The sequence below is a fragment of the Chiloscyllium plagiosum genome, chromosome 22, assembly GCF_004010195.1.
Source record: "Chiloscyllium plagiosum isolate BGI_BamShark_2017 chromosome 22, ASM401019v2, whole genome shotgun sequence".
NCBI lineage: Eukaryota > Metazoa > Chordata > Chondrichthyes > Orectolobiformes > Hemiscylliidae > Chiloscyllium > Chiloscyllium plagiosum.
In genome coordinates, this window is record NC_057731.1 from 27,349,937 (window position 1) to 27,375,458 (window position 25,522).

Genomic DNA, 25,522 nt, shown 5'->3' on the forward strand with positions numbered 1-25,522 from the left:
TTGTTAGAGCCATGTGCTGAAACAAAGAGGTTAGCTCTCTAAATGAGGTCTAGCAGCTTTAAGGGATATTATGGTTGGATAGGTGGTGGTTTATTGTAGATGAGCCACCTGGACAGCATGATTTGGGAGGGAGAGAAGATTCCTTGTTTATTCAGTAGTTCTGTGCTTTTGGGACTTTCACACTGCCTGACTTTCTTTCAATAGAACAGTAGATGGTTTCTGTAAACCTTTTCTCTTTAGTTAAAATTGTACTGAAGGTAGTTCTCAAAGCTGTCTACTTAAGAATTTTACACAGTGGATGTTCAGAGGTCATTTTTTAAATGCAGTCCATAGGTCAAAAATGGTGGCATGTTAGATTTGAGGAACATTGGGATGTACAAAGGAAGAAGTCAATTATGCTGAGTCATTTTTAAGTTCTTCCTGTTGCCTGATGTTTCTTTCTGATGCTTGATTTCTTATACTCAAGCACCTGGTATTTCAAGAATGTATACATATCCAGATATGACTCTGAAATCCACTAATATTTGCAGCTGCGTAGTCAGGTGACTTGTAACTTTTTTTTGCCCTTTGTGTCAAGTTGGTCAGATTAGGTTTGAAATCTATATCATCATAGTAGACTGTAAAGTCATAACGCCTTTGACCATGACATTAAAATACTGTACATTTTATTAAGTGTGCCCTCTAAATTTGTCTTGCTATCCTCAAATACTTACACACATATACATACCTCCATGTTCCTTTGCTCATGTGTCCCCTTTGGGATTGGGCCTTTTATATTGTCTCTTCCCAGAGCCTCTTGATCAGCGGCAGAGACAATACATACTGTACTGCAAGATCTTCTTTTCAGAATTTATTTTTTGAGTATTCAAAAAATTTCTAATTGAAATTATTCAATCTTTTTGGGGTATCAGAGATGTATGGAATGAAGAAGTGATAGGGTTTCCATCCAGCAGCAGAGTGCTGCAGCAAGAGCCCATGTGTGGGTGAGCAACTTTGGAGTTAGATTGAAATGGGAAACAAATACTTGTAGAATTCTGATGAGACATACATAGAAGCATGTTAAAAATTCATTTTCTTGTGAAGTTTTAGTTAATTGACATATATCCCACTGGTTAAAAATCTGTATTGGCCATCACCAAAGATTAATTTTCCAGGTGCGTCAACCCTTGAACCTCAGTTCAAGTCCCACAGTTTGAAAACAATGCTACTGTTAACTGGTATACTTTACTGAAAAATGAAGAAATGTTTTCATGTACAAAGGCTAATGAATGGTAGCATTTTATACATCTACGACTAGAATTGACAGAAAGTTTATTGTTAATTAATTGTTTGGCAGTTTACTAGTCTACAAGTAGGTAAACAAATTACTTACAAAGTATGCAAACTCTTAATGGTGGCTTTCAGAAATCTTAAGAAATTCTTGCGAATGGTCTTACTATGTCCAACAATTGTTAAAACACTATCTTGGAAACAAGTGAAGTAGTCCAGTGTAATAAGTCATGGGAAGCTGATAGGCATGCTTATAAACTGAATAATTTTATCTGATAAAACTCCAGCAACCCCTCTGAAGTCCCAAATACTTGATTTTATCTGACAGGAGCCTCAATTTCCTAGGTCGTGGCATGCTGAAAATGTTGCTAGGTGAAGAGTGTGCATGTGCACTGCATATATGGAGATCATCTACTTGTGTGAATTTTTCCACAGCTTTGTTTAAAGTAGCTTTGTACATGTTGGATACCCAGCTGCCTAAACAATTCTGCTTCTCTTTCATTTTTATTTATTGACTGTAATTTTGTTCACTGTTTAATCCTAGGTTTACAATCCAAGAATACGAGCAGATTCCTTAGTGACACAACCCATCAGCAAAATCCAGGCTGACATGCGTACACAGATCAGGGGCTTAGCTGGATTGGGTAACATTTCTGAAATCATTTGATATTGTTTAAGATAGATGAGATAATATACATAAATCAATGAAATATGTGTGTTAGAAACTCGAACTACTGAAACTGGTGATACCAAGAAAGCAGGTGATACCCTTATGTTGTAGTTGCATCAAAGGGACTTTTACTCTAGAGTTTCTTGTGCAAGACATGGGAGTGGTTGATGCTGGTGATGGTTCCTTCCTTTGAGTAACACCAACAAAATCATTTGCAGTGAGGGAAAATTAATTGCTAGCAATATTGGGGTGGGTATAAGAATATGTAAGATAATATGTCTTATTGCACAAACTCAGGATAACATTGTGTTCATTTCTTGACACCAAAGAATAAGAAAGAAATGTTAAGGTTTTCCATTCACTCTACTTCATGGAACAAATATTGTTTTTTCCTGAAGTTTTATAATAACTATTATTGTAGCCTTTTATTTTGCATAAAAATAAACTTCAAATTGTATAACTGAGCTATTCTAATTGGCTTCTTAAGGTAAATGTTTCCGATTATACACTGAAGAATTTCTGAAGAAAGAGATGACAGAGCTTTCACCAGCTTGTGTACTAGAATCCAAGCTTACTCGCATGGTTTTATTCCTGAAAAGAATGGCTATAGCAGACATGGGCCAGTGTGACTTTATTGATAAGCCAGGTAATATTATAGTAAAATATGCATCAAATGAGTGAAACGATCCTGTTCTGAAGTGAGATGTTAATGTGTTTAAAATATCAAAATTTGACCTAGGTTCTCCAGTTCCAATGAGGTGTCAACATTTATGTAATCTTTTTGAAACCTCAATTTATTTTCTGCACTTGAAAATTAAGTAATCCATAAATCCCAATATACTTATCAATTCAACACTTTTTAGACAATACACATGTATTGCTAAAAATATTCTACATCTTTAGTTTTAAACCCAATGAAAAATAATCTCACTTGAAAAACTTTAAACATGAAACTGTGATTGATGTACAAAGCATATTTCAGCAGCATGTATATTATCCTATCGTAATCTCACAACACATAAGGTCAGTGTTTGCATTATATTTTACTTCTGATGGCTGCATTTAGCTTTCTCTGCATTTTTTTTATAAATTCCATTGCCAGGATACAATTTTGTTTGTATTGCACAAATCCTTTGTCTCTTTCCACGTTGTCAAAACATGATCCAATGCCGAAAATCATAAATTTTGAACAGCTGCAAGTTTCAAAATTAAAATTATGTACAGTACATTTAAGTCTATAAAAGCACTCTTTCTCGATTTAAACAGATTGATTTCAGAGTGTGTTCTGGCCTACTAAAAATCTGTCTTATGAAAATCTATATGCTGTCATCTGTACCCTAATTAACAGAGCAGTTCTAAAGCCATTGTTAGGAATCTATTGACTAGCTATGTCAGAGATGGCTGAGCAGTACTGTATGCTACAATTATGACATATGCCAAACCTTTCAGATTGTTAAATTCAGCAGAAATTAGAAACATTCATGGAAGTTCATAAATTCTACACAATCAGCTGTACTCTGGCTACTGAATATGAACAAGATGCCAAAACAAAATTAAAGTATTTTCCAACACCACTGCATTAAATAACCCAATTTACCCAGTAATTGTAAAGATAGTTTGAGAAGAGAAATAAATTACTATACTTCTGAACAGTTGTAGAAAATTTAGGTGCATGCATTGCTTACTGTAATGTTGATCAAATTATTTTCTCAGATCTCCGCCTGCTCCCAGCAATTAGGTTCAAGGATGCTGCACTTTAAATAATGTAGTTAGATGTCATGGACCAAAAGATTGGGTCTAGATAGTTTAATCAACCTGTTCAAACATGTTATAACACACTTCTGGAGCAAGTGTAACTTGAACCCAGACCTTCTGGCCAACAGTAAGGACACTACCACTCCGGCACAAGAACTCTTTGAGTGTGGGTCATGGCAAGCTTAAACGTAATGGCTAATACTTCATGTAATTAGTACTTATGAACCACTTGAACCTGTTCATTGCCTATACAAGTTGAGCATGACTGGTGGATTCCTTACAGCTTCGAGTAATTTGTCAGCAAACATGATTTTTTAAAAATCAGCAGTTGATACTGCAGTCTAAAAATAAAGTTTTGACTGGGATAATAATTATACATCATAGCAGCGTAGAAAGAAAAGAATGATGGGCACATAAATTGTGTTCATATAACATGCTACAATGTATAGAATTTAAAATAAGTTAGCCATTACATAATAAACAACTATTTTGCCTTTTCCACCAGCCCCTGAAGCCCTAATGCAGGCATTAGAAGACCTTGATTACCTTGCAGCCCTGGATGATGATGGAAATCTGTCAGAAATTGGAATCATTATGTCAGAGTTCCCACTGGATCCCCAAATGGCAAAAGCTCTTGTTGCATCCTGTGAATTTGATTGTGTGCATGAAATGTTAACAATAGCTGCCATGGTAACAGGTACTTGGGCAACTAGTTACATTTTTGTACTATTTTTCCTGTTTTCTCCATGTTGCACAGACTAAATATTTAAAGCAGCAATACCAGGTAGCATGTCAAACAATTTCAGTCTTTACTTTGAATGATGACATGTATTTAAAAAGAAAATTAGATTACAATACTCATATTTTTGGAAGAAACACAAGTTTTGTTTTACTCTGTAGGCTTCCATAACTCCCAGCCTTAAAAAGTCATTCTTCTTTAAAATGTTCGAATTTGTGTGCGTTAAGTTTTGATTATGACATCTGTTTTCATTTGACATTTTAAAGATCTGCTAGATTTTGATGTACACATGTTCATAGAACATATTTCAACTTTTGAACATTAGAATTCTTTCCCAGAAAGTTTACACAAAGCTTCAATACATTTCAATAGAATCATGAGTACAATAGAATGACAAATTACACCTATAAGCTTCTGCGGTAATTGTTTCCCATGTTTTCTTTCTGTAAAGCTCCCTTTTGTTTCTTGGATCCACCTCCTGGTTCAGAGGAAATTGCATGCACTTGTCGGAGGAAATTTTTGCATTCAGAGGGTGATCACTTTACCCTTATAAATGTTTACAATGCATACAAGCAGAACAAGCTGTTATCATCAAACCAATGTAAGTAAACTTTAAAATCAGAGGAAGGAAGACAGGTGATGGGGATCTTTGTTAACTGTTAAAAAACCCTTTTTTTTGCGTAAAGCTTTCCCTTTAAACTCTAGTTGTTAAAAAAGTTGAATGAAAAAATTATTTCAATTGATTTTTACTCCTATCCATCTTCTGTAAAGCTTACTATTTGAAAAACACAAAAATTCTGTTGTTCAAATGAATTTTGTTTTACTCTTATGCAGTCTGTGAAGATGAAAAGTGGTGCCATGACAATTTCTTGAATTGCTCTGCTCTGAGGACAGCAGATGCCATCCGAGCTGACCTACTGGAAATTATGCAGCGCATTGAATTACCCATTTCAAAACCTGCTTTTGGTACACACAAGAATTCACTGAATGTGAAAAGAGCTTTGTTATCTGGTTATTTCATGCAGGTAAAAACTTTTGGGAATATCTTTCACCGTACTTTTGTAACTGACTCTGACTTCTGAATTGCGACTGTGTGTAAAAGTACAAGATAGCACTGTGAAGAGTTGCAGTGTCCACTCAAAGAGTTAAGGACTATGCAAATATTTATTTATCTCTCTAGACTCTTTATTTATCATTCTCTTTACTGTGTGTTATGGTACAGCTCATCAGTTTTTTATTTTCTTCATAAAAGTCCAATCAATAAATGGCCAAATGCTTCACCCATCAAGTGGCTTTGAATACTGCTCAAGTTGGAAACACAAATTGACAATTTGAGAACTGATGCAAGAATCCTTCCATGGCAGAAACTATAGACTTGCTTTACTATTACTTGAACATCACACAGTGATAATACAGGAATTTTTAGTTCTACAGTTTGCAATTGTACAAACTTTCATTAGGCCAACATAACATTCCTATTTCTAGACAGCTCGAGACGTTGATGGATTAGGAAACTATGTCATGCTAACGCACAAACATGTAGCACAGCTGCACCCTTTCTCAAGCTACTGTTCCACAAAATTAAAACCAGAATGGGTTTTGTTCCATGAATTTACAATATCTGAGAACAACTGCATCAGGATCGTTTCAGATGTATCACCTGAAATGTAAGTGTACCTTCATAAATTCTTTCAGAGTTCAGAATCCAAACAGAGGACCGTTTAAAAATCTCGATTATAAAAGTAGTTAATTGAATGCTTTAATTTGTGTTGGCTTCAGATAGTGTCAGTTAATCTGTGCAATTAAATGGCAAAATTACCATCAAGGGTTTGAAAAGATATAAAATCAGATAGTAAAACTGGAATGATGTATAAATATTCCCTCAGTCTCAAATTGCATGACCAACTCAGAACAAAAAGGTTTTTCGGCTGATGGATGTCATTTTGAGCAATAATGATAAGAAATACCATTGGTGAATCTTGATTTTTCATATTTAATTCTTATTTTCCTATATAAAATCTGCTTCCTTCTCTTAAAAGTTGGAGTTTATCTTCGCCAGTTAATTAGCAATTCAAATTAAAGGATTTTGCCTCTAACCGTTTCCTTTCAAAATGACGTTTGAGTCATTTAGCATGGAAACAGTCCCTTGCTGACCAGGTTTCCCAAACTAAACTAGTCCCATTTGCCTGCATTTGGTCCATATCCCTCCAAACCTTTCCTATTCATGTACCTGTCCAAATGTCTTTTAAATTTTGTAACTGTACCCGCATCTACAACTTCCTCAGGCAGTTCATTCCATATACACACCACTTCTCAGGTCCCTTTTAAATCTATCTAAAATCTCACCCTAAATCTATGCTGTCCAGTTTTGAACTCCCCGACCCTTGGAAAAAGACCTTTGCTATCACGTTATCTATGCTCCTCATGATTTTATAACCTGTACACAGTCATCCCTCAACCTTCTAAACTCCAGTCAAAACTCCAAACTCTCCTTATAACTCAAACCTTCCAGTCCCATAAAATCCTTGTAAATCTTTTCTGCGCCCTTTCCAATTTAATAATATTCTTCACATAGACGGGCGACCAGTACTGTATGTGGTACTCCAGAAGTGGCCTCAAAGTCCCGCACTTCCACAACATGACGTCCAAACTCCTATCCTCAATGCTCTGACCAATGAAGGCAAGCATGCCTTACACCATAAGAGCAGAGGAGCAGAAATTAGACCACTCAGCCTATCGAGTCTGCTCTGCCATTCAATAATGGCTGATAGGTTTCTTAACCTAATTTTCCAATTTTGACCCCCTTGGCAATCAAGAACGTATCTCTGTCTTAAATATAATCATTGACCTGGCCTCCACAGCACTCTGTGGCAATGAATTCCACAGATTCATCACTCTCTGGCGAAAGAAGTTTCTCCTTATCTCTGTTCTAAAGGGTCTTCTCTTTACTCTAAGGCTGTGTCCTCAGGTCCTCATGTCTCTTGCCAATGAAAACATCTTTCCAATGTCCAGGCTGTTCAGTATTCTGTGAGTTTCAATCAGATCCTCCTCATCCTTTTAAACTCCAAGTATAGTCCCAGAGTCCTCAAATGTTAAGCCTTTCATTCTCGTGAACGTCCTCTGAACCCGCTTCAGGGACAATACATCCTTCCTGAGATATGGGGCCCAAAATTGCTCACAATACGCTAAATGTGGTCTGTCCAGAGCCTTATAAAGCCTCAGAAGTAATCTCTGCTTTTAAATTCTAGACCTCTCGAGATGAATGACAACATTGTATTTGCCTTCCTAATTACCTACTCAACCTGCAAGTTTACCTTAAGATAATCCTGGACTAGGACTCCCAAATCCCTTTGCAGTCCTGATTTCTGAATTTTCTCCCCATTTAGAAAATAGTCCATACCTCTATTCTTCCTATCCAAGTGCATTACCTCACACTTTCCCATGTTGTATTTCATCTGCCATTTCTTTGCCCACTCTCTTAACCTGTCTAAATCTTTCTGCAGCCTCCCCGCTTCCTCAATATTACCTGCCCCTCCACCTACCATTGCATCATCTGCAAACTTAGCCAGAATGCCCTTAGTTCCTTCATTCAGATCATTAATATATAAAGTGAAAAGTTGTGGTCGCAACACTGACACTTGTGGAATGCCACTAGTCACTGGCTTCCATCCTGAGAAGGACATTTTTATCTTCACTCTGCCTTCTGCCAGACAGCCAATCTTATAACCATGCTAGTGTCTTGCCTCTAACACCAATGGGCCCTCATCTTACTCAGCAGCCTCCTGTGCGGCACCTGTCAAAGGCCTTCTGGAAGTCCAGATAGATAACATCCATTGGCCCTCCTTGGTCTAACCTGCTCATTACCTCCTCAAAGAATTCTAATAGATTTGTCAGGCATGACCGCCCCTTGATGAAGCCATGCTGACTTTGCCCTATTTTACCATGCACTTCCAAGTAATCAGACATCTCAAATTCACATTGATCTCCAAAATCTTACCAACGACTGAGGTCAGTCTAATCGGTCTATAATTTTCCATCTTTTACATTACTCCCTTCTTAAACAGGGGATTACATTGGCAATTTTCCAGTCCTCTGGGATCCTTCCTGACTCCAGTGATACCTGAAATATCACAACTAAAGGCTCCGCTATCTCTTCAGCTATCTTCTTCAGAACTCTGGGGTGTAGCCCAAATGGTCCAGGTGATTTGACCACTTTCAGACCTTCCAGTTTTTCATTCACTTTCTCCTTGTTGATGGTCACTGCACTCATTTCTGCCCCCCAGCGTGCATGAATTTTTGGGATATTACTTGTGTCTTCCACCATGATGATTGGTGCAAAGTAGTCATTCAATTCCTCAGCCATTTCCTTGTTCCCCATTACCAGTTCTCCATTATAATTTTCTAGTGGCCCAATGTCCACTTTACCCCTTTATATATCTAAAGGAACGCTTGCAATCTTCCCTAATATTACTGGCTAGCTTACCATCATATTTAGTCTTCTCCCTCCTTATTTCTTTCTTTGTTGTCCACTGTCAATCTTTGAAGGCTTCCCACTGCCCTTTGAAACATTACATGCTCTCTTTTGCTTTTATGCTGTCCCTGACTTCCTTGGTCAGCCATGGTTGCCTCATCCCCCCCTTTAGTATGCTTCTTTTTCCTCAGGATGATGTTTTGCTGTGTCTCCCAAATTACTCCCAGAAACTCCTGCCATTGCTGTTCCACTGTCTTTCCTGCTAGGTTCATCTCCTGGTCAATTTTGGCAAGTTCATTCCTCATGCCTTTGTAGTTGCCTTTATTCAACTGTAATACTGTCACATTTGATTCTACCTTTTCCCTCTCAAATTGTAGAGTAAATTGAATCAAATTATGATCACTGTCTCCTAAGGGCTCTTTCACCTTAAGCTCCCTTTCAAGTCTGCCTCATTGCACAACACTAAATGCAGAATTGCCTGTTCCCTAGTGGGCTCCACCACAAGCTGCTCCAAAAAGCCATCTTGGAGACGTTCCATAAATTCCTTTTCTTGCAATCCAGTACTAACCTGATCTTCCCGGTCCACCTGCATATTGATATCCCCCCTGTCTCCTTGTGACACCACTTTCAAGGAATTTTGTACCCAATCCCCTTAGTCTCTCTGATCAGTAACAATCGTCAAGGATTTACCATTAAATGTTTACATCCTGATCTCATTTTTCTTCATAACATGCAACACCTCATATTATCTAACTTAAACTCCATATGCCACTCCCTGTCCATTGACCCAGCTTGATTGTCAGTCATCCATTTTTCAAACCATTGTCACACCTATGCAACCCATATCTTCCAGTTTCAACAAAAAAGATCAATTTCAACATCCCTTCCAATTAAAAATCTCCATACTCTTTCTTTCCTACATTTCAATGCCATGCTGCTTCATGATTAATTTTCAATGTAGCTTCTATAGTGCTAAAGAACTGAAACTGGATGTGACCTTTGCTGAACATCTCCATTGTCTTTGAAACAATCACTCCAACTCTAAGGCTTGCACTATTTCCAACGTGTTCTCCTACTATACCTGTAGTCATCTGTAGCATCCATATCATCTCCTCTTTTTGGTAGGTAATACTGAGGGCTAAATTTTGACAGCCTCTCATTTTAAGATGAAGGCCAAGAAACAGGAAGCCTGGCAAGATATGGTGGGAAGGAATTGAGCAACTTGTTCAATGTGTTCTAACCACAATGACATTTTGTCAACACTTTCCTTGGCCACTAAGATGCCCTCTCCTTATAGCTGCAGCTTCAGCACTGACAAATGCTCTAAGTGCTGAGTTGGCAGTCCTTTGAGTGGTTCAGCAGACCTCTTATGGTGAGGTAATAGAGCTTAACGCTGCCAAAGCTGAAATTATTTGTTATCTCAGGGTCTCAACTGCCAGCCTTATGTTGGTTTGCCTCCTGCTTTCATTGCTGGAGATGGGACTCCTAGCTCATGCATTAATATTCAGCCCTTAGACTTGCACCTATATTCCTCCGTTAGCCCAAAATCTTTTGAGTCATTAATCACCTATTTCAAACTTTGAGACCTTATTTCCTCAAACTTAATACTGGCAAAAGATATCCTCTTCAATTCCTGCAAGTCCTCTAGCTTTTGTTTCTATCCATATGCTTGAGCTATGACAAAGACATATAGTCATGAACTATTCAACCCCAAATGTAGATATGAAAAAAACCAAATTGCTTAAAAAAAAAACTCAGGCGGTCTGGCAGAATCTGTGAGAGGAAGCAGAGTCCACATTTCAGGACCAGTGATCCTTCACTGGAGATTACTTCTCATTCATTTCTCACCAGCACTCCAAATACCTACTGTTACTAAAAACTTGAGATTCCAGATACCCAAGCTGATCTCTTTCCCACTGCTACTGAAATTCTATTTGGACTTTACCGCTCATTGAATTCCACAAAACTTGTCCAGCATCTTCATTTAATTCAAAGTGCCAACGCCAACATATTCACTTATTCAAATTCAGTGCTTCCTGCAATTTTTCCAACATTTTCAAGATCTGGACATATACAAATAGCCTTGTGTGCAGTGCAAATTTCAAAATTTGCAGACAAGTTGGAAGCATTGTGAAGTAAGGAAGATCATTGTAAGTTGAGAGAACACAATTAGGTTAGAGAATGGCCAGCAGACTTGAAGCAGAGATTTGTCATATGATTCATCAAAATGTGAAGACAGAATTATATTCTTTGTTATATTGTAACTAAAATTGTGCAATCATTGAAGGTGATAGCACAGAAATTGCTGGAAAAACTCAGCAAGTCTGGCAGCATCTATGGACAGAAAGCAGAGTTAAAGTTCCGGGGCCAATGACTCTTCTTTGTAATTGTTGTTTGCTTAGTTATGCGGTTAGATTGGAGAAGTTGAGGTTATTCTGAAAAAAGGCCAAGGGAAGATTTAATAATAAAATTTCAAAATCATGAACGAGTCTCGAGTGAGTAAAGATAAATTATTCCCATTGTGAAAGAGTCACAAACCAGATGATTCTGATCAAGGAGAATGGCAAAAGGACATTATTTCTGGAATGTATTGCCCAAGTGCGTAGTAGAGGTAGATTCAAATCATGGCTTCCAAAGAGAAACTGTTAAAAACCCAAAGAGAAAAGAAATTTACTGGGCTACAGAGAACAGGTACAGGAGTGAGACTAGCAGGGTTGCTCTTTAGACAGAGCTTGCATTGATATGGGCCAAATTGCCTTTTTCTGTGCTGTTAGCAGTATGTTATTTGACTTGAATTTCAAGTCACTTTTCACAACAATCTTGTGGTGGTTTTATCAGTTAGACATTTCAGCACACATCTGTTACTCCTCTCTCTATGCCCTACAACATTCCATAAAACAATATCCCTTGATGCTCTACCCTTATTCTGCTTTACTCTTTACTTTCCTCATACGACACTTAAATTCTTTCCTTCCAAATCCTCTGGAAATATGAGGAATAACAAGAAAATTGAGTTAGCATGGACATAACATTTGTGACTGTGTTTATAACATTTTTTCCCTCACTTCCACTTATTTTCCCAGCTCAACCTATTTTGTGTTTTTTTTTGCTATATAGCACATATATTCTATCTTGGATAAACTCAAATCAGATATAGATTACTTTTACTGCTGCATCCTTAGACATTAGCGAGTAAAGCATCGACAAAAAAAAATTATTTTGACGCATTTAACTAGTGAATCTGGCAATATAAAATTGCATTAAAATTAAGAGATTTGAGAAAACTAAGCCCTTACCCATGGTTACCTATTAATTGTGGTTAAAAATTGAAAATCTCATTCAAAACAGAATCTGAAAGAGGCATTCATGTTCTGAATGACGCAGCACCAAACCAGTTATTTTCCCATTACAGTGGAGTCATTTGAGTTAATTTACATTAATACTATCTGAAGCTTTGTAGATGTGTCAGGTAATAACCATCCAGACTCTCAGGAAGACCTTCAATAATGTTTCAAATTACTTTTGGTCAGGTTTAAGTTACAACAGTCTAGCGTGAGCCTGGATTCTGGTGGCAATAGGGTTCTGTTGTTATAAGTTCTCTTTTTGACTGAGCGATATAAGTGAATAGCTGAATTTGTCAGTAACTGAAGAGGTCAAACACAGCTGGTTGTGCTTTTTTTTGAATGTTTGTTCAAAACACAGTTTTGAAATGCACAACAACAAAAAGGCAGGCTTAAGTTACATCAGATTCTTCATTTGACATTTTGTTTCCCCTATAGGTTTGTACAGCTGGCTCCTCAGTATTACTTCACCAACCTACCCCCTAGTGAGAGCAAGGAACTCCTACAGGAAATCATTGATCACTTCTCAAAACTGTCAGATGGAGAGGAACAGCATGTATCCAACAAAGAAAACAAGCAAGAAGATCTTAGCCACCAGCATGAAGACAGATGTGTGATTCAATGATGGACTGAACTGCACAATTACCAGAATGGGCAAAAATAATTCAATAGAACAATAAAAGGCCAAAGCTTATGTTTCTATGTTGTGGAAAAATGTCACATAAAACATCTCCAGGAACTTGAAAAGCTTTAATTCTCTTTAAAGCTGACTTCTTAGATTTTCCTCTTGGTTAAACTTTAGCCCAAATGTATTTCTTTCTTTGAAAATTTTAATATTCATTTGTCTAAATAAAAACAGAACAAAACAAGAAAATGTTTTATATTTCTATTTCAAAAGGTATCATTTCATTAAAATACCAAGTTAATGTTAAAATACTGCATATTTACAATTTGAAACTTTAGTACAATTTATTTGTCCAAAATGGATGACTTCTATAGTTTCAGTTCATCATATTGTTAAGTATTCCTCGAGTTTGTTCATGATTGCATTTATTCGGTCAGCAGGAATTAGCATAACTGTTCGAAGAGGTTTCATAGGTATATCATCAAAAGACCAGCGACCAGACAGACAGCTGTCACTGTCTTCTTGCACAGAGTAGCTGTATGTTATAACAGATTGCTAAAACGAAAGCAGATAATTAGAACATGGAAGTCAAATTAAAAAAGATACAACATTCAGTGATGCATTTAAAGTTTAAACCATAGTAGACACATTACATTTCCCTTATTCACAGATTTCATTAAAACAAAAAACTGTAATACACAGGTATTTTGACAATAAGCTTAACAAGGAAGTAAATCAAACTTTAACTGACCTATCACACCAAATACAGCAATCTGCTTTAACTGGCACCTTATAAACCAGTACTTTCAATAAACTGGCAAAAGTTAGATGTCTGAAGTAATGGAGGTTTACTGTGTTATCACAATCTCCATGATGTCCGAGTAGTCAGTTGAGGGTATGAGTGAGAAGGCTCTCTGCCATTAAATTTTATTATTTCAATTGCATTATTTCTATGATTTATTCTGTAAATAAAGTATAAACAGTGGTGTGTCTACCACTGTATTACACTTCTGTTACTTAGTGTGTGATTTACATTGATTACATGGAACTTTTATTCAACCGGCTCACTGCTCATGGACCCATAGGTGCCGGCTAATAAAACACTTACCGTACTTTTTTTTTTTAAGGATAGGGTGCAAGGAACTCACCTCATAAAAGAATTCCTCTTCTGCATTTGTAAACATTAGTTCTTCTTTCACTTTGCCCTTTTGTTGTGGCATGTTTTTCTTTCCCACTTCCATATAAGTCTTGCTGATCATAAGATAATAATGACTTTTGCCACAAGGTTTATTGCTCTTGTGGGAATCCATCAATTCAGTCCTAAACACATTCAAGATAGTGTTGAAATTAAAAATAGGAAAATTTTCATGAAAGGGATATGTTAAAGTAGAATATTTAAAGAATTGTGCTTCTGTTTGCCAAATCATTAGCTTTTCATTGCAAATAAATAACAATCACTCAATTATGATCCAAAACATTAAGTTCTTCTTCATCACCAGCCTGAGTTAAACTCAACAGCAGTATCATTAGCTAATATGTTTCTGGGCTTTTGAAAGTCCAGAGAGGGACCTCTAGTACCTTGAACACTTCTGGGCAATACATCTTAAATGATAGATATTTTCTAATCAGACTATGCAGAGATGTTGTTATGTGCCTCTACAGCAGGTGGGACTTGAATCCAGACCTCCTGTTTCTGAGGTAGGGACAGTATGACTGCAGCACATGAATATACGATTCACAAAAAAAAGTCAATAAGTAGACCTCAAAAGATTCCCTCCAACTCAAAGCCATGGAGACAGGCAGAAACATGCCAAAAATCTAATGAACCATATACATGCACTTATTCTCAGGGTGACACAGGCACACCCACAGATATTATACGTTCCTAGCAGCCTAAAAGGTTGGAAATTTGTGAGAAATTCATTAACGCTTTTAAAAAATAACCCACAAATATCCTACCTGAACACCTACTTCTAAAAGATCTACATAACTGTACTGATAGATTCTCTTGTCCGACACTTCATCAAGAATTCCTGAATACTTGTTCCATGTGCACATTACAACTGTCAACAGGGATAGAAACCAGATGTGGAGAGGTGGTCACACCACAAGCTAAGACTCCACTGACAGGGAGCAAATGGATCACTTTCAGGCATTGCAGGAGTCCCCTATGGACATTCCCCTGAAAATAGGTATACTATTTTGGAATTTGTTTTGGAGCAGACAGAAAAAGAAAGTGGAGAGAATGGCCTCAGAGGAAATTAGCAGCAGCCAAATTCATTGTATCACATTTAGCTCTGCTGCATTAGAAGCAAGGAATAGTGGGGGAAGGTTATAGTAATAGGGGATTCAATCATAAGGGGCATAAGTGAACATTACTGTGGTCACAACGAGTTCAAGGATGGCATGTTGCCTCTCAGGTGAGTGTCAAGAATATCAGTGTTACTACAGGACATTCTTGATTGGGAATGGGAGGGTGAACAGCCAGTGGTTGTGATACATGTCTACCAATAATATAGATTTTAAAAAAAAGGAATCAGCTCTTAAAAAGAAAACTCCAGTGAGTTGGAAAACAAGTTAAAGTAGGACCTCACAAGGTAGTGATTTTGATATTGCTACCAGTGCTGTATGCTGGAAATAGCAGGATATACCAGATGAATATGTGGCTGGTGAAATGATACAAGAGAAAGATTTCAGGTTTCTATAACATTTGAACAGGTCCTGAGGGAGGTGGGATTAGTATATGCAAGGTAGATTGTACTTGTGTAGTACGATCGGGGAGACTTTAAACTAAAAGACAGGAGAACTGGGAACCTATAAGAGGAAGACAGAAGACTGGGAAACAAGGGCGAAAACAAAATGACAGAATGGAAAATATGAAAAGTGATAGCAGAGCATTTAATGGCAAAAATCAAACAGAGCCACAGTATGAAGTAATGCAAACAGGACTAAGAATGTTAAAAAGACATGCTTTAAGGCCTCGCATCATAATGCACACAGCATTTGCAACAAAGCAGATGAATTATTCACATGAATAGGTATAAACAGTATGATACTGTTGGGACTGCAGAGACATGGCTGTAATGAGCGCTGGATGGAAATTGAATATTTAAGGGCATTCGGTTTAAGGAAGAGCAGACAGAGGAAAAGGAAGTGGAGTAGCCATAAGGTGGATGGGATGCTCTTCAGAGGGTTAGTGTGAACTTGATGGGCCGAGTGGCATACTTCCACACTGTAGGAATTCTATGGTTCTATACAATGTAGGAGTAGAAAGAGAGCATTGGGCCCATGAAATCTGCTCAGACATTCAATCATGGCTCATATGTTTCTCAACCCCATTCCCCTCTCTTCTCCATATAAATTTGATGCCTTCACTAATGAAGAACTTTCCTCTCTGTCTTAAATACACTCAATGACTTGGCCTCCACAGCCATCTGTGGCAATGAGTTCCACAGATTCACCATATTCTGGTTGAGGAACAAAACTTCACTAGCCACTGCGGTAAGATCCATTGCTGGTTAAAAGGTAAATTAATGCAACAGAAGAAGGATATTAACTCCAGTGAAGTGGAATTTAGTGGAAGAGCTTAGAAACACCAAGGGGCAGAAAATGATTGTGGGAGTAGTGATAGTCCCAAAGTGCAGTGGTAATGTCAGTGAAGGCATTTGAGATGCACATAATAAAAATAACAGCTATAATTTTATGGTTGACTTTAATCTGCATATAGATTAGGCAAATCAGTTTAGTAACAAGGCTGGAAACTCAAGGGGGAGCTAAAGTATGTGATCAGTGCTTGGACCCCAGCTATTCATAATACATATTAATAATTTAGATGAGGGAACTAAATGTAATATCTTCATGAACTATGAGAATACAAAGTTGCTTCATTGCAATTTGGACGAGTGAATGGATATATGCTTGGCAGATAAAATATAACATGAATAAGCTTAGAGGAATTTGGGGAGGAAATCTCATAGAAACCAGTCAAACTCTAACAGGACTAGATAAGGTAAATGCAGGAAGGATGTTCGTGATGATAGGGAATTCCAGGACCTGGGGTTACAATCGAAGGATATAGAGTATGCCATTTAGCATTAAGGTTAGGAGAATTTTTTTCCATCCAGAGTTATGAGTCTATGGAATTCTCTATCACAAAGTGTTTGTGGACACAATGTTGAATGTTTTCAAAAAGACAAAAGATATAGTTCTTAGGTCTAAAGGAATCAAAAGCTATGGGGAGAAAGCTGGAACAGGTACTGAGTTGGATGATCAATGATGATCACACTGAATGGCAGAGCAGGTTTGAAAGGCCTTATCCTGCACCTATTTTCTGTTAAACTACACTTGTGTGACCAATCCACTATATTATACTTTGTTATCTCTTGCATTACTTGTATTTATCATCAAAACTTTGTTTAGATCTGTCAGTAAGGGAACCACTGAACAACTTTTAGTATTTCAGAAACAACTCTTTATTCTTCCTTCACTATGAAGTTTAAATTAAGTGGTACAGGTCTTAGCATGCTTTTTCATTTCCTAACTGAATTAGAACTCCTTTACCAGTTTGCAAGTAATGGAAAATCAATGGAAGCACCAAGCCAAGCTATTGTGGCATTCAACCATGCTAGTTTTGGAAATGACATGCCAATCAAAAGAAAACTAGTATCCCAATTACTCCATTAAGATTACCATTTTCAGCCTAGACAGGGTGATAAACCACTAGTGTATCTATTTCAACACTGTCTATAATACAAAGTTGGATAGTGATTAGATCCAACTTTTGTAGATATTCATTATGACTTAGCTGGAAAATGTGGGCAAGATTGTGGTAGCTGAATTATAGATTCATCAATTCATACTTAAAAAGGAATTTGTACAGCTGCTGTCAAATTTGAAGTATCAAAAATGAAACCTTACTATATATCAAAAAAAATTGCAGGCCCACATTTGAATTTAGAAGCCATGGGGTTGAACTTAAACTGTAGATTTAGGCTGTCTAACATACTGGTCTTATCTGTCTACAACTTTTTTTATGGAATACATAATATACTAGCAAGTACAATTATGAGTGTATGCAATAAGCAACAATATTTTTTTCTGACCATTTACTCCAAATATGAATCAATACTTTGTCTGCTAATGAGGGCCTCACTCATTTACGAGGAACTTTTAACTAATTTTATTGTACTAATTTGTGTCACTGGATTAGAAATTCAACATGTTTCTGCCAACACCCCCACCATGTCCTTGGATTGTTCACAAACAAGCCTTTTATCACAACACAATAGCTCAGCATAGGGTACTTACTGGAGTTGTTTGTGCAAGGGCAGAGAGATCTGTGGTGGCACATTGATGAAGCGCTCACAGATGAGAAAACTCACTGGCTTGCTGTTGTCATTTAGTATTTTGTCCAGCTGCTCAGCTGTACCCTGGTGATGAGACTTGGACTGGCTCAGAACCAATTCTTTAATCTGCTCAACAGACTCCATTCCCTAGAGATCACAGAAATAAAATCAGCCATAATGATTTACATTGTGAATTAGTTTTATGCTGAGGCACAATGATATTTAAAAAGTAGCAAAAATCTGCATGTTTTTCAGATAAAACTTTCAATCATTTATGTTACTGAAAAGGCTTTAACAGCAAAGTAGCCATTATTGAATATCATGATTTAGAGATGCCGGTGTTGGACTTGGGTGTGTACAAAGTTAAAAATCACAACACCAGGTTATAGTCCAACAGGTTTAATTGGAAGCACACTAGCTGTCGGAGCGACGCTCCTTCATCAGGTGATAGTGGAGGGCTCGATCGTAACACAGAATTTGTAGCAAAGATTTGCAGTGTGATGTAACTGAAATTATACTTTGAAAAATTGATTGTCTGTTAAGCCTTTCATCTGTTATTTTCACTTCTATCACTGTATTCTAACAGATGAAAGGCTTAACAGACAATCAATTTTTCAAAGTATAATTTCAGTTACATCACACTGTAAATCTTTGCTACAAATTCTGTGTTACGATCGAGCCCTCCACTATCACCTGATGAAGGAGCGTCGCTCCGACAGCTAGTGTGCTTCCAATTAAACCTGTTGGACTATAACCTGGTGTTGTGTGATTTTTAACATTACTGAATATCCAGTGGCTTGAAAATTTTATTGCAGCTGTCAAATTGAAGGTACAGTTTATTTTGAAAACTTAAGAAAATCTGGATTAGAAGAAACATTATTTATTTTTATTTTACATTTATTTAACTTCAAACTTACCCAACTCATGCAGCTCAAGCAAACCCTTGCCACAAATGAATTTAAATCAGTTTGAATAGATGCGCTTTTAATTATGATAATGTCTCTTGTTATATAGTTGCATAACTGCTTCTAATGAATACTGTATATGTCTCCACCTGTCACTGTTGCATTTTTTTTCCCCACCAGTTAATAGGCCACTACTTAAAGTAAATCATGCAATTCTAACAAAAGCAAAGTATAACTGATCCCAGATCGAAATCTCTTTAGATCCCCAGAGATCTAAAATGAACACAAAAAGCAGTGAAGAAACTCTGGTTTGACAGCAGTGGAGAAACAATTAAGGTTCAGAACAATAAGATTCTTCTTCAGAACTCGAGCTTTCTCCAGAACTTTGTTTTTATTTCATGACATTCTAATTTTATGCTGAATTACACAGAAGTATAGAAGTGGTTTCTCATGCTATTTATACTTTACGCAGGCAAAGTCAGTTCTAAACAGTTAAATGGAAAATTACCAAATTACAGACATAATAAAGAAAATTAGTCTAAATGAAATATTTGGAACATCTTACCTTTTTATATAGCTTTCTCCAAACTGTCAATTCTCACTGTACTTCCCATTGTTTCCTCAAGTCTAACTATTTATTTATTTCTGCAATCATGTTATTTCTTCATTGCAATGCATTTCATGGCAGGTTGAGCTTCCAGTATTTAATTTCTGAACTTGCTTGTTGACGACTTTGGACTGCACAAAATCACCTTTCCCCTTGACTAGCAAATTTGAGATTTGCCGGTGTGTATGACAGACATTTAGACCCATTGTCCCAAAGATTCAGTATGAAATCAAAAGCATGGGGCAGCTAAATCGCAAACACATAAGCAGTTGTTACATAAAATGAGCATAAAAAAAGAGCCATGCCAAGTAAAATTACCAGGTGCTCTCAGACATTAGAGGAATACAAATATTTTAGACCCACAAAGATTTTTGATATCAAATTATTTGCATTGAAGCTTTGCCTTGAGATGCAGTGCAACATCTATCTTTCAGCACAAGATGAAACTAGCCGACTATGCCTATTCACATTTTTCAGCTGGAAACATTTTATCCACTTCTGACAAAGACTCTTTATAAATAATCAGTTTCCTTTAAAATGATCTTTAATCATTGCCTTTCAAGTGACTTTTGGAAAAATATTCCATGTTCAAAATGCTTTCTATTAAAATTCTTTTTAAACCTCTTTATTATTGAGTAATGACTTATTGTATTTGTCAAACAGTGGATAATAATTTTCACTAATTGCCTGCACAGTATCTTTTGAAAGTTTTTGAAAGCTGCAACTGGATTCCACTTCAATCTCCACCTATAATATTTTAATTCCAGGTCATTTCAGTCAGTCAATGATCATCTCTCCTCTTCTAATCACTGAATCTGGTGGTGTTGTATGCACTGTTCTTATTCTCAAAATTTACATATCATATTCAATGAAGTTTTCACTAATGCCCTTTTAGGGAAAGGAATCTGCCTTCCTTACTGCATTTGTCCTGCAAGTGATTCCAGACCCACAGCAAAGTGACTAACTTTTAACTATCCTCTGAAGTGACCTAGTAAGCTACTCCATTTTGGCAAACTTCCATCAAGTCCAAACAAAAGGATGAAATTGACAAACCATGCAGCAACAATCTAGGAACTAGAAATGACAATTATGAATAGCCCTGTTGACATTACAAAATCCTGCTTTACATCATCTGGGAGGTTGGGCCAAAATTGACACTGCTGTTGCACAACGACTGAAACAACAGCCTTACATCATATTCACAGAATTACAGCTTACAGACAACACTGCAGACACCACCACCACAATCTCAGCTATATTCTGTTCAAATGGCAGGACAGACCAAACAGAGGTGATGGGACAGCGGTACACAATCAAGCAGGCGTTCTCAAGACCTCATGATATCTCAAGTCAAGTATAGGAAAGGAAACCTCATGCTGTTTATTATCTATTGTCTTCAAAGACAGTCTGTAACTTCATGACCTTGCATATCTCCCAATCAAGTGGATGATCCATTCCAGCATCCTTCAGAGGATGCCATAAGTGCAATATCTTGAAACAATTCAATTAATTCCACATGACATCAAAAAGTGATTGAAGTAACACTGGATACTGCAAAGGCAGTTTATTTGTACAGAATCATTCGCTAGCCATAGTACTGAAGGGCTGCTCTCTCAAACTAGCTTTCCAGCACAGCGTTAGCATCTACTGACAATGGAAAAATGGCCAGGGAATTTCCTGAACATAGAAAACAAAACAATATGACCTTATCAGTTATTGCCTTATCAATAAACTTGATCAGCAAAGTGATGACAGGGCCATTGACAATGCTATCAAGAAGTAACCAGACCACTGATACCTAGTGTCACTCAATTTTTAGCCTCACTGCAGTCTTGGTCTACACGTAGATAAAAGGACTGAACTCTAGAAGTGAAGTGCAAGTACTGTCTTTCTCAACGTAACATTCGACCAATTATGGCAGCATGGAGTTCTCTAATGACTGAATGATGGCCAGCACCATTTGCAACTCCTCAGGTACTGAAGCAATCCATATCCATATCAGCCAAACCTAGAATACATTCAGCATTTGGCTACATGGCAATATCCACGACAAACAAATAGCAGGCAATAACTATCTCCAACAAAAGAGAATCTAACCATCATTCTCTAAACTTTCAATGGCTGTGCCATCACTGAATCCCCGACTATTAACATCCTGAGATTCCCACTGAATAGAAAGTAACCTGGAGGAGTGACATAAATACTGTGCCCATAAGAACAGATCAAAGATTAGGAATCCCGCAGCAAATAACTCACCACCTGATTCCGCAAAGCCCACCCACAATATACAATGCACAAACCAGGAGTAGCAAATGGTACTCTCCACTTGCTTTGATGAGTGCATCATTCAAGGAGCTTGACATCATCCAGGACAAAGCAACCTACTTCATTAGCACCTCATTCAAAACCTTTAGCATTCACTTCCTTCATCACCAATGCACAACTGCAGTAGTGTGTACCATCTAAAAGACAGACTACAGTAACTCACCAAAGCTCCTCCAACAGCATTTTCCATACACACACAATCTTTGCAACCTAAAAGAACAAGAATTGGAACACCAACTGCATATGCCGCCCCCCCCCCACCACTCACCATCCTGACTTGGGAATATATTGCTGCTTTTTCACTGTTGCTGGGTCAAAATTCTGGAACTACCTTTCTAGCAGTACGGCAAGTGTACCTACACCTCACAAACTACAAGGCAGCAACTCACCACCGCTTCCTCCAGAACAATCAGAGATGGACAATAAATACTGGCTAAACAGCAACATCGATTCCCATGAACAAATAAAATGCATATGTCTTATTACAATTTCTTCCTCACAGTTTGCCATCTGGTGTTGGCAAACTTTGATAATTCCCATATACATGTTTAAATCAGTAAAAGAGGACAAAAACACAATTCCCACGGAGGCTCCTGTAGAACATCACGATCCAGTAAGCTTTTAAAAATCCATATACCCTATTCTTAGATCGCTTTTCTTGAGCATTTCTATAAATACCATGTTCTCTTTTTTGTATCATACCTCTTAGGTGACAAAACATACATATCTATTAACTTCATTCTCATTATCTCCATTCTGCAATTTTTCCCCAAAAGTTAATTAACTTGCTTAAGCATTACCTGTCTTTTGCAAATCAACATTAACTATTCTCAATTAGCTCATGTCCAAGAATTCGGAGATGGTTGGGAATGTAAAGTAAAGTAATCAGATCAACCATCAGGCTCAGGGGGTTGAGTGCCCTACTCCTGCTAATTCACACATGTGCAGCTCACTACCATATTTCCTATTCACTTATTTCATCCTAACTGAGAAATTCTAAAAGTTTACCCAAATGTCCCAGCCTTTCCAATTTTGAACATGGACGTAACATTTGTCAATCTATAGCCATTTGGCATAATTCCTACCCCCAAAAGTGCTTGTAAAAATTTAAGAGTAGCTTGTTTGCTTCAAAGGAGGTGATTAGCACCATTGCCCTTTTTCAGGGCAAAGCACCAAGAATCCTGATTTCAATAATTTACATCAACATAAATGTTGAGCTTAGTTGCAGTATTTAATAGCTATTAAATGTATTGGTCACGAAGACAATTTTTAAAACAGTCAAGGAAAACATGCAATAATTTGCTTAATTTCTATATTAGATGATATCAGTTGCATGCAAATTCAGGAAAATTAATACTTCAATCCCAAACATAAAGCAACTTACAAACTCAGTTAATGCATAGTGCATTTACCTTTCTTTCAGTCAGATTTATAGCAGTGATGAACCCAAAGATATCATCTTCATCACCATCTTCATTATTTCCATCCAATATCTCAGCTTGCTTTAAATATAAAACAATTCAGTTATACAACGCAGTGAAGCAAAAATTCAGGCTAAGTAAAACATACAAGTCTTATTTCCATTTAATACCGAGGAACACTTCAAAAAAGTCGTACATCTTATTTTATTTTGAACCCCTGATACTTCATTGACTTTCATGTTTCGCCAATATCAAATCCGAAGCAGGCCCTTTATTGCATCATATTACGAATACAATTTACATGGCACCAAATAGTGCAATGTACTTTAATAATATCAAGGAGTCAAGATTTTAAAATGTCAGGAACTGTTCTCATCTTAAAATTAAAGATACTTCTAGTAACACATTCCAATGTCATTCTTATAAACACAACTGTCAGGGCAAAAATATGTTGGCAGTAATGAGGCAATTAATATTGATATATTCTAATAAAGCAATATGCATGAAACATTAATCCAAATTTCTTCGCACCTCCAACATTCTGTTGTGATGTTTCATCCGCCTACATGGAAGTAGCACTATTTCAAATTTCCAACAAGCTATTATCCTTGTATAATTGGCCTGAGAGGATAGTTATTAAATCCAATAAGTAGGCAGTAACAGGATTTCTTTCACTACATGTTAGAGGAGAATATACATTTTACATATAGGCTATCATGACAATTATACATCTTGAACCGTAACAATTACTATACAAACTGAACTCTTACATCAAAGCTCTAAAAGAAATTTAGAAATAATAGTTGCATTTCATAAGGAAGGCATCTCAGTGATACTAATACCATCTGCTCATAAATCTCCATCTTTGGACAGGTCTCATGCTTATGATAATTAAATCATATCAAGGATATGAAACATTACAGGTGAACAGAATAATCTGGAATTAGCAAAACGTGCATCACTAATATCCAATCACTATTACGATCTGCAACTTTTTATGAACTAATTTGGACCAATTAAAAACCAAATTTAACTGCAAAGTTAAACTTAATTCTCAAGCTAAATCTGTGCAGAAAAAAAGTGAAGATGAATGGAAAACAATGCTAATATTATCTTTCTTAGTTTTGATCAGGTACTTTGTCATAATATTTAAGAATGTACCCAATTCTGATGACTTACCCGAATAACACTTCCAACATGATTTTGCTGTATGATGATGTCTGCTAGTTCAGTGATGTTGATGCTGGCCTTGAGAAATAACTGCAAAAGAAAAAATAATTGAATGTGGTATTAAAACTGTTGTAAATAGATACTAAATTTGCAAACCAAAACCTACATGCAAAGAATTTCAGATTTTCCAAGTTACCTGTTGTAACAATCTCTTGATTCCATTATGATCACTGTCAGATATGGTATGCGCTTCAAAATCTACTTGCACTTCCTGCAGAATAGAAACATACAAAGTTTGAGAGAAGATTTGTAGCTCGGGTGCTCGTTGCTGTGGTTCTGTTGTATGCGCTTAAAATCTACTTGCACTTCCTGCAGAATAGAAACATACAAAGTTTGAGAGAAGATTTGTAGCTCGGGTGCTCGTTGCTGTGGTTCTGTTTGCCGAGCTGGAAGTTTTTGTTGCAAACGTTTCGTCCCCTGTCTAGGTGACATCCTCAGTGCTTGGGAGCCTCCTGTGAAGCGCTTCTGTGGTGTTTCCTCCGGCATTTATAGTGGCCTGTCCCTGCCGCTTCCGGTTGTCAGTTTCAGCTGTCCGCTGTAGTGGCCGGTATATTGGGTCCAGGTCGATGTGTTTGTTGATGGAGTTTGTGGATGAGTGCCACGTTTCTAGGAATTCCCTGGCAAGCCAGACAGAGAACAGCCAGGGAATTCCTAGAAGCATGGCACTCATCACAAACTCCATCAACAAACACATCGACCTGGACCCAACATACCGGCCACTATAGCCGACAGCTGAAACTGACAACCGGAAGCGGCAGGGACAGGCCACTATAAATGCCGGAGGAAACACCACAGAAGCGCTCCACAGGAGGCTCCCAA

The 25,522-nt window shown here is 37.2% G+C and overlaps 2 protein-coding genes across 3 annotated transcripts in view; one reads left to right on the forward strand and one right to left on the reverse strand.

Moving 5' to 3' along the window:
• The window catches only part of LOC122561389 (putative pre-mRNA-splicing factor ATP-dependent RNA helicase DHX32), a 41,828-nt gene extending 28,958 nt beyond the window's left edge, over window positions 1-12,870 (forward strand). Inside the window, exons 5-11 of the mRNA XM_043713154.1 lie at window positions 1,814-1,913; window positions 2,427-2,585; window positions 4,200-4,391; window positions 4,885-5,034; window positions 5,268-5,458; window positions 5,919-6,100; window positions 12,684-12,870. Coding sequence (XP_043569089.1) covers window positions 1,814-1,913; window positions 2,427-2,585; window positions 4,200-4,391; window positions 4,885-5,034; window positions 5,268-5,458; window positions 5,919-6,100; window positions 12,684-12,870 — 1,161 coding nt within the window. The remainder of the gene's footprint in view (window positions 1-1,813; window positions 1,914-2,426; window positions 2,586-4,199; window positions 4,392-4,884; window positions 5,035-5,267; window positions 5,459-5,918; window positions 6,101-12,683) is intronic.
• Window positions 12,871-12,976: 106 nt separating this feature from the next.
• Window positions 12,977-25,522, reverse strand: part of LOC122561145 (BRCA2 and CDKN1A interacting protein) — a 14,459-nt gene continuing 1,913 nt past the window's right edge. The window contains exons 2-8 of one of the 2 annotated variants that reach the window (XR_006314932.1): window positions 24,840-24,914; window positions 24,653-24,733; window positions 23,465-23,554; window positions 18,178-18,362; window positions 14,019-14,190; window positions 13,194-13,425; window positions 12,977-13,090 (exon numbers count right to left, since the gene is read on the reverse strand). Coding sequence is in view for 1 of the 2 variants with exons in the window: in XM_043712628.1 (XP_043568563.1) it covers window positions 13,255-13,425; window positions 14,019-14,190; window positions 18,178-18,362; window positions 23,465-23,554; window positions 24,653-24,733; window positions 24,840-24,914 (774 nt within the window). In the remaining variant the exon portion in view is untranslated. Of the gene's footprint in view, window positions 13,426-14,018; window positions 14,191-18,177; window positions 18,363-23,464; window positions 23,555-24,652; window positions 24,734-24,839; window positions 24,915-25,522 lie in introns of both variants that reach the window. The other variant, XM_043712628.1, reaches the window with a different exon arrangement.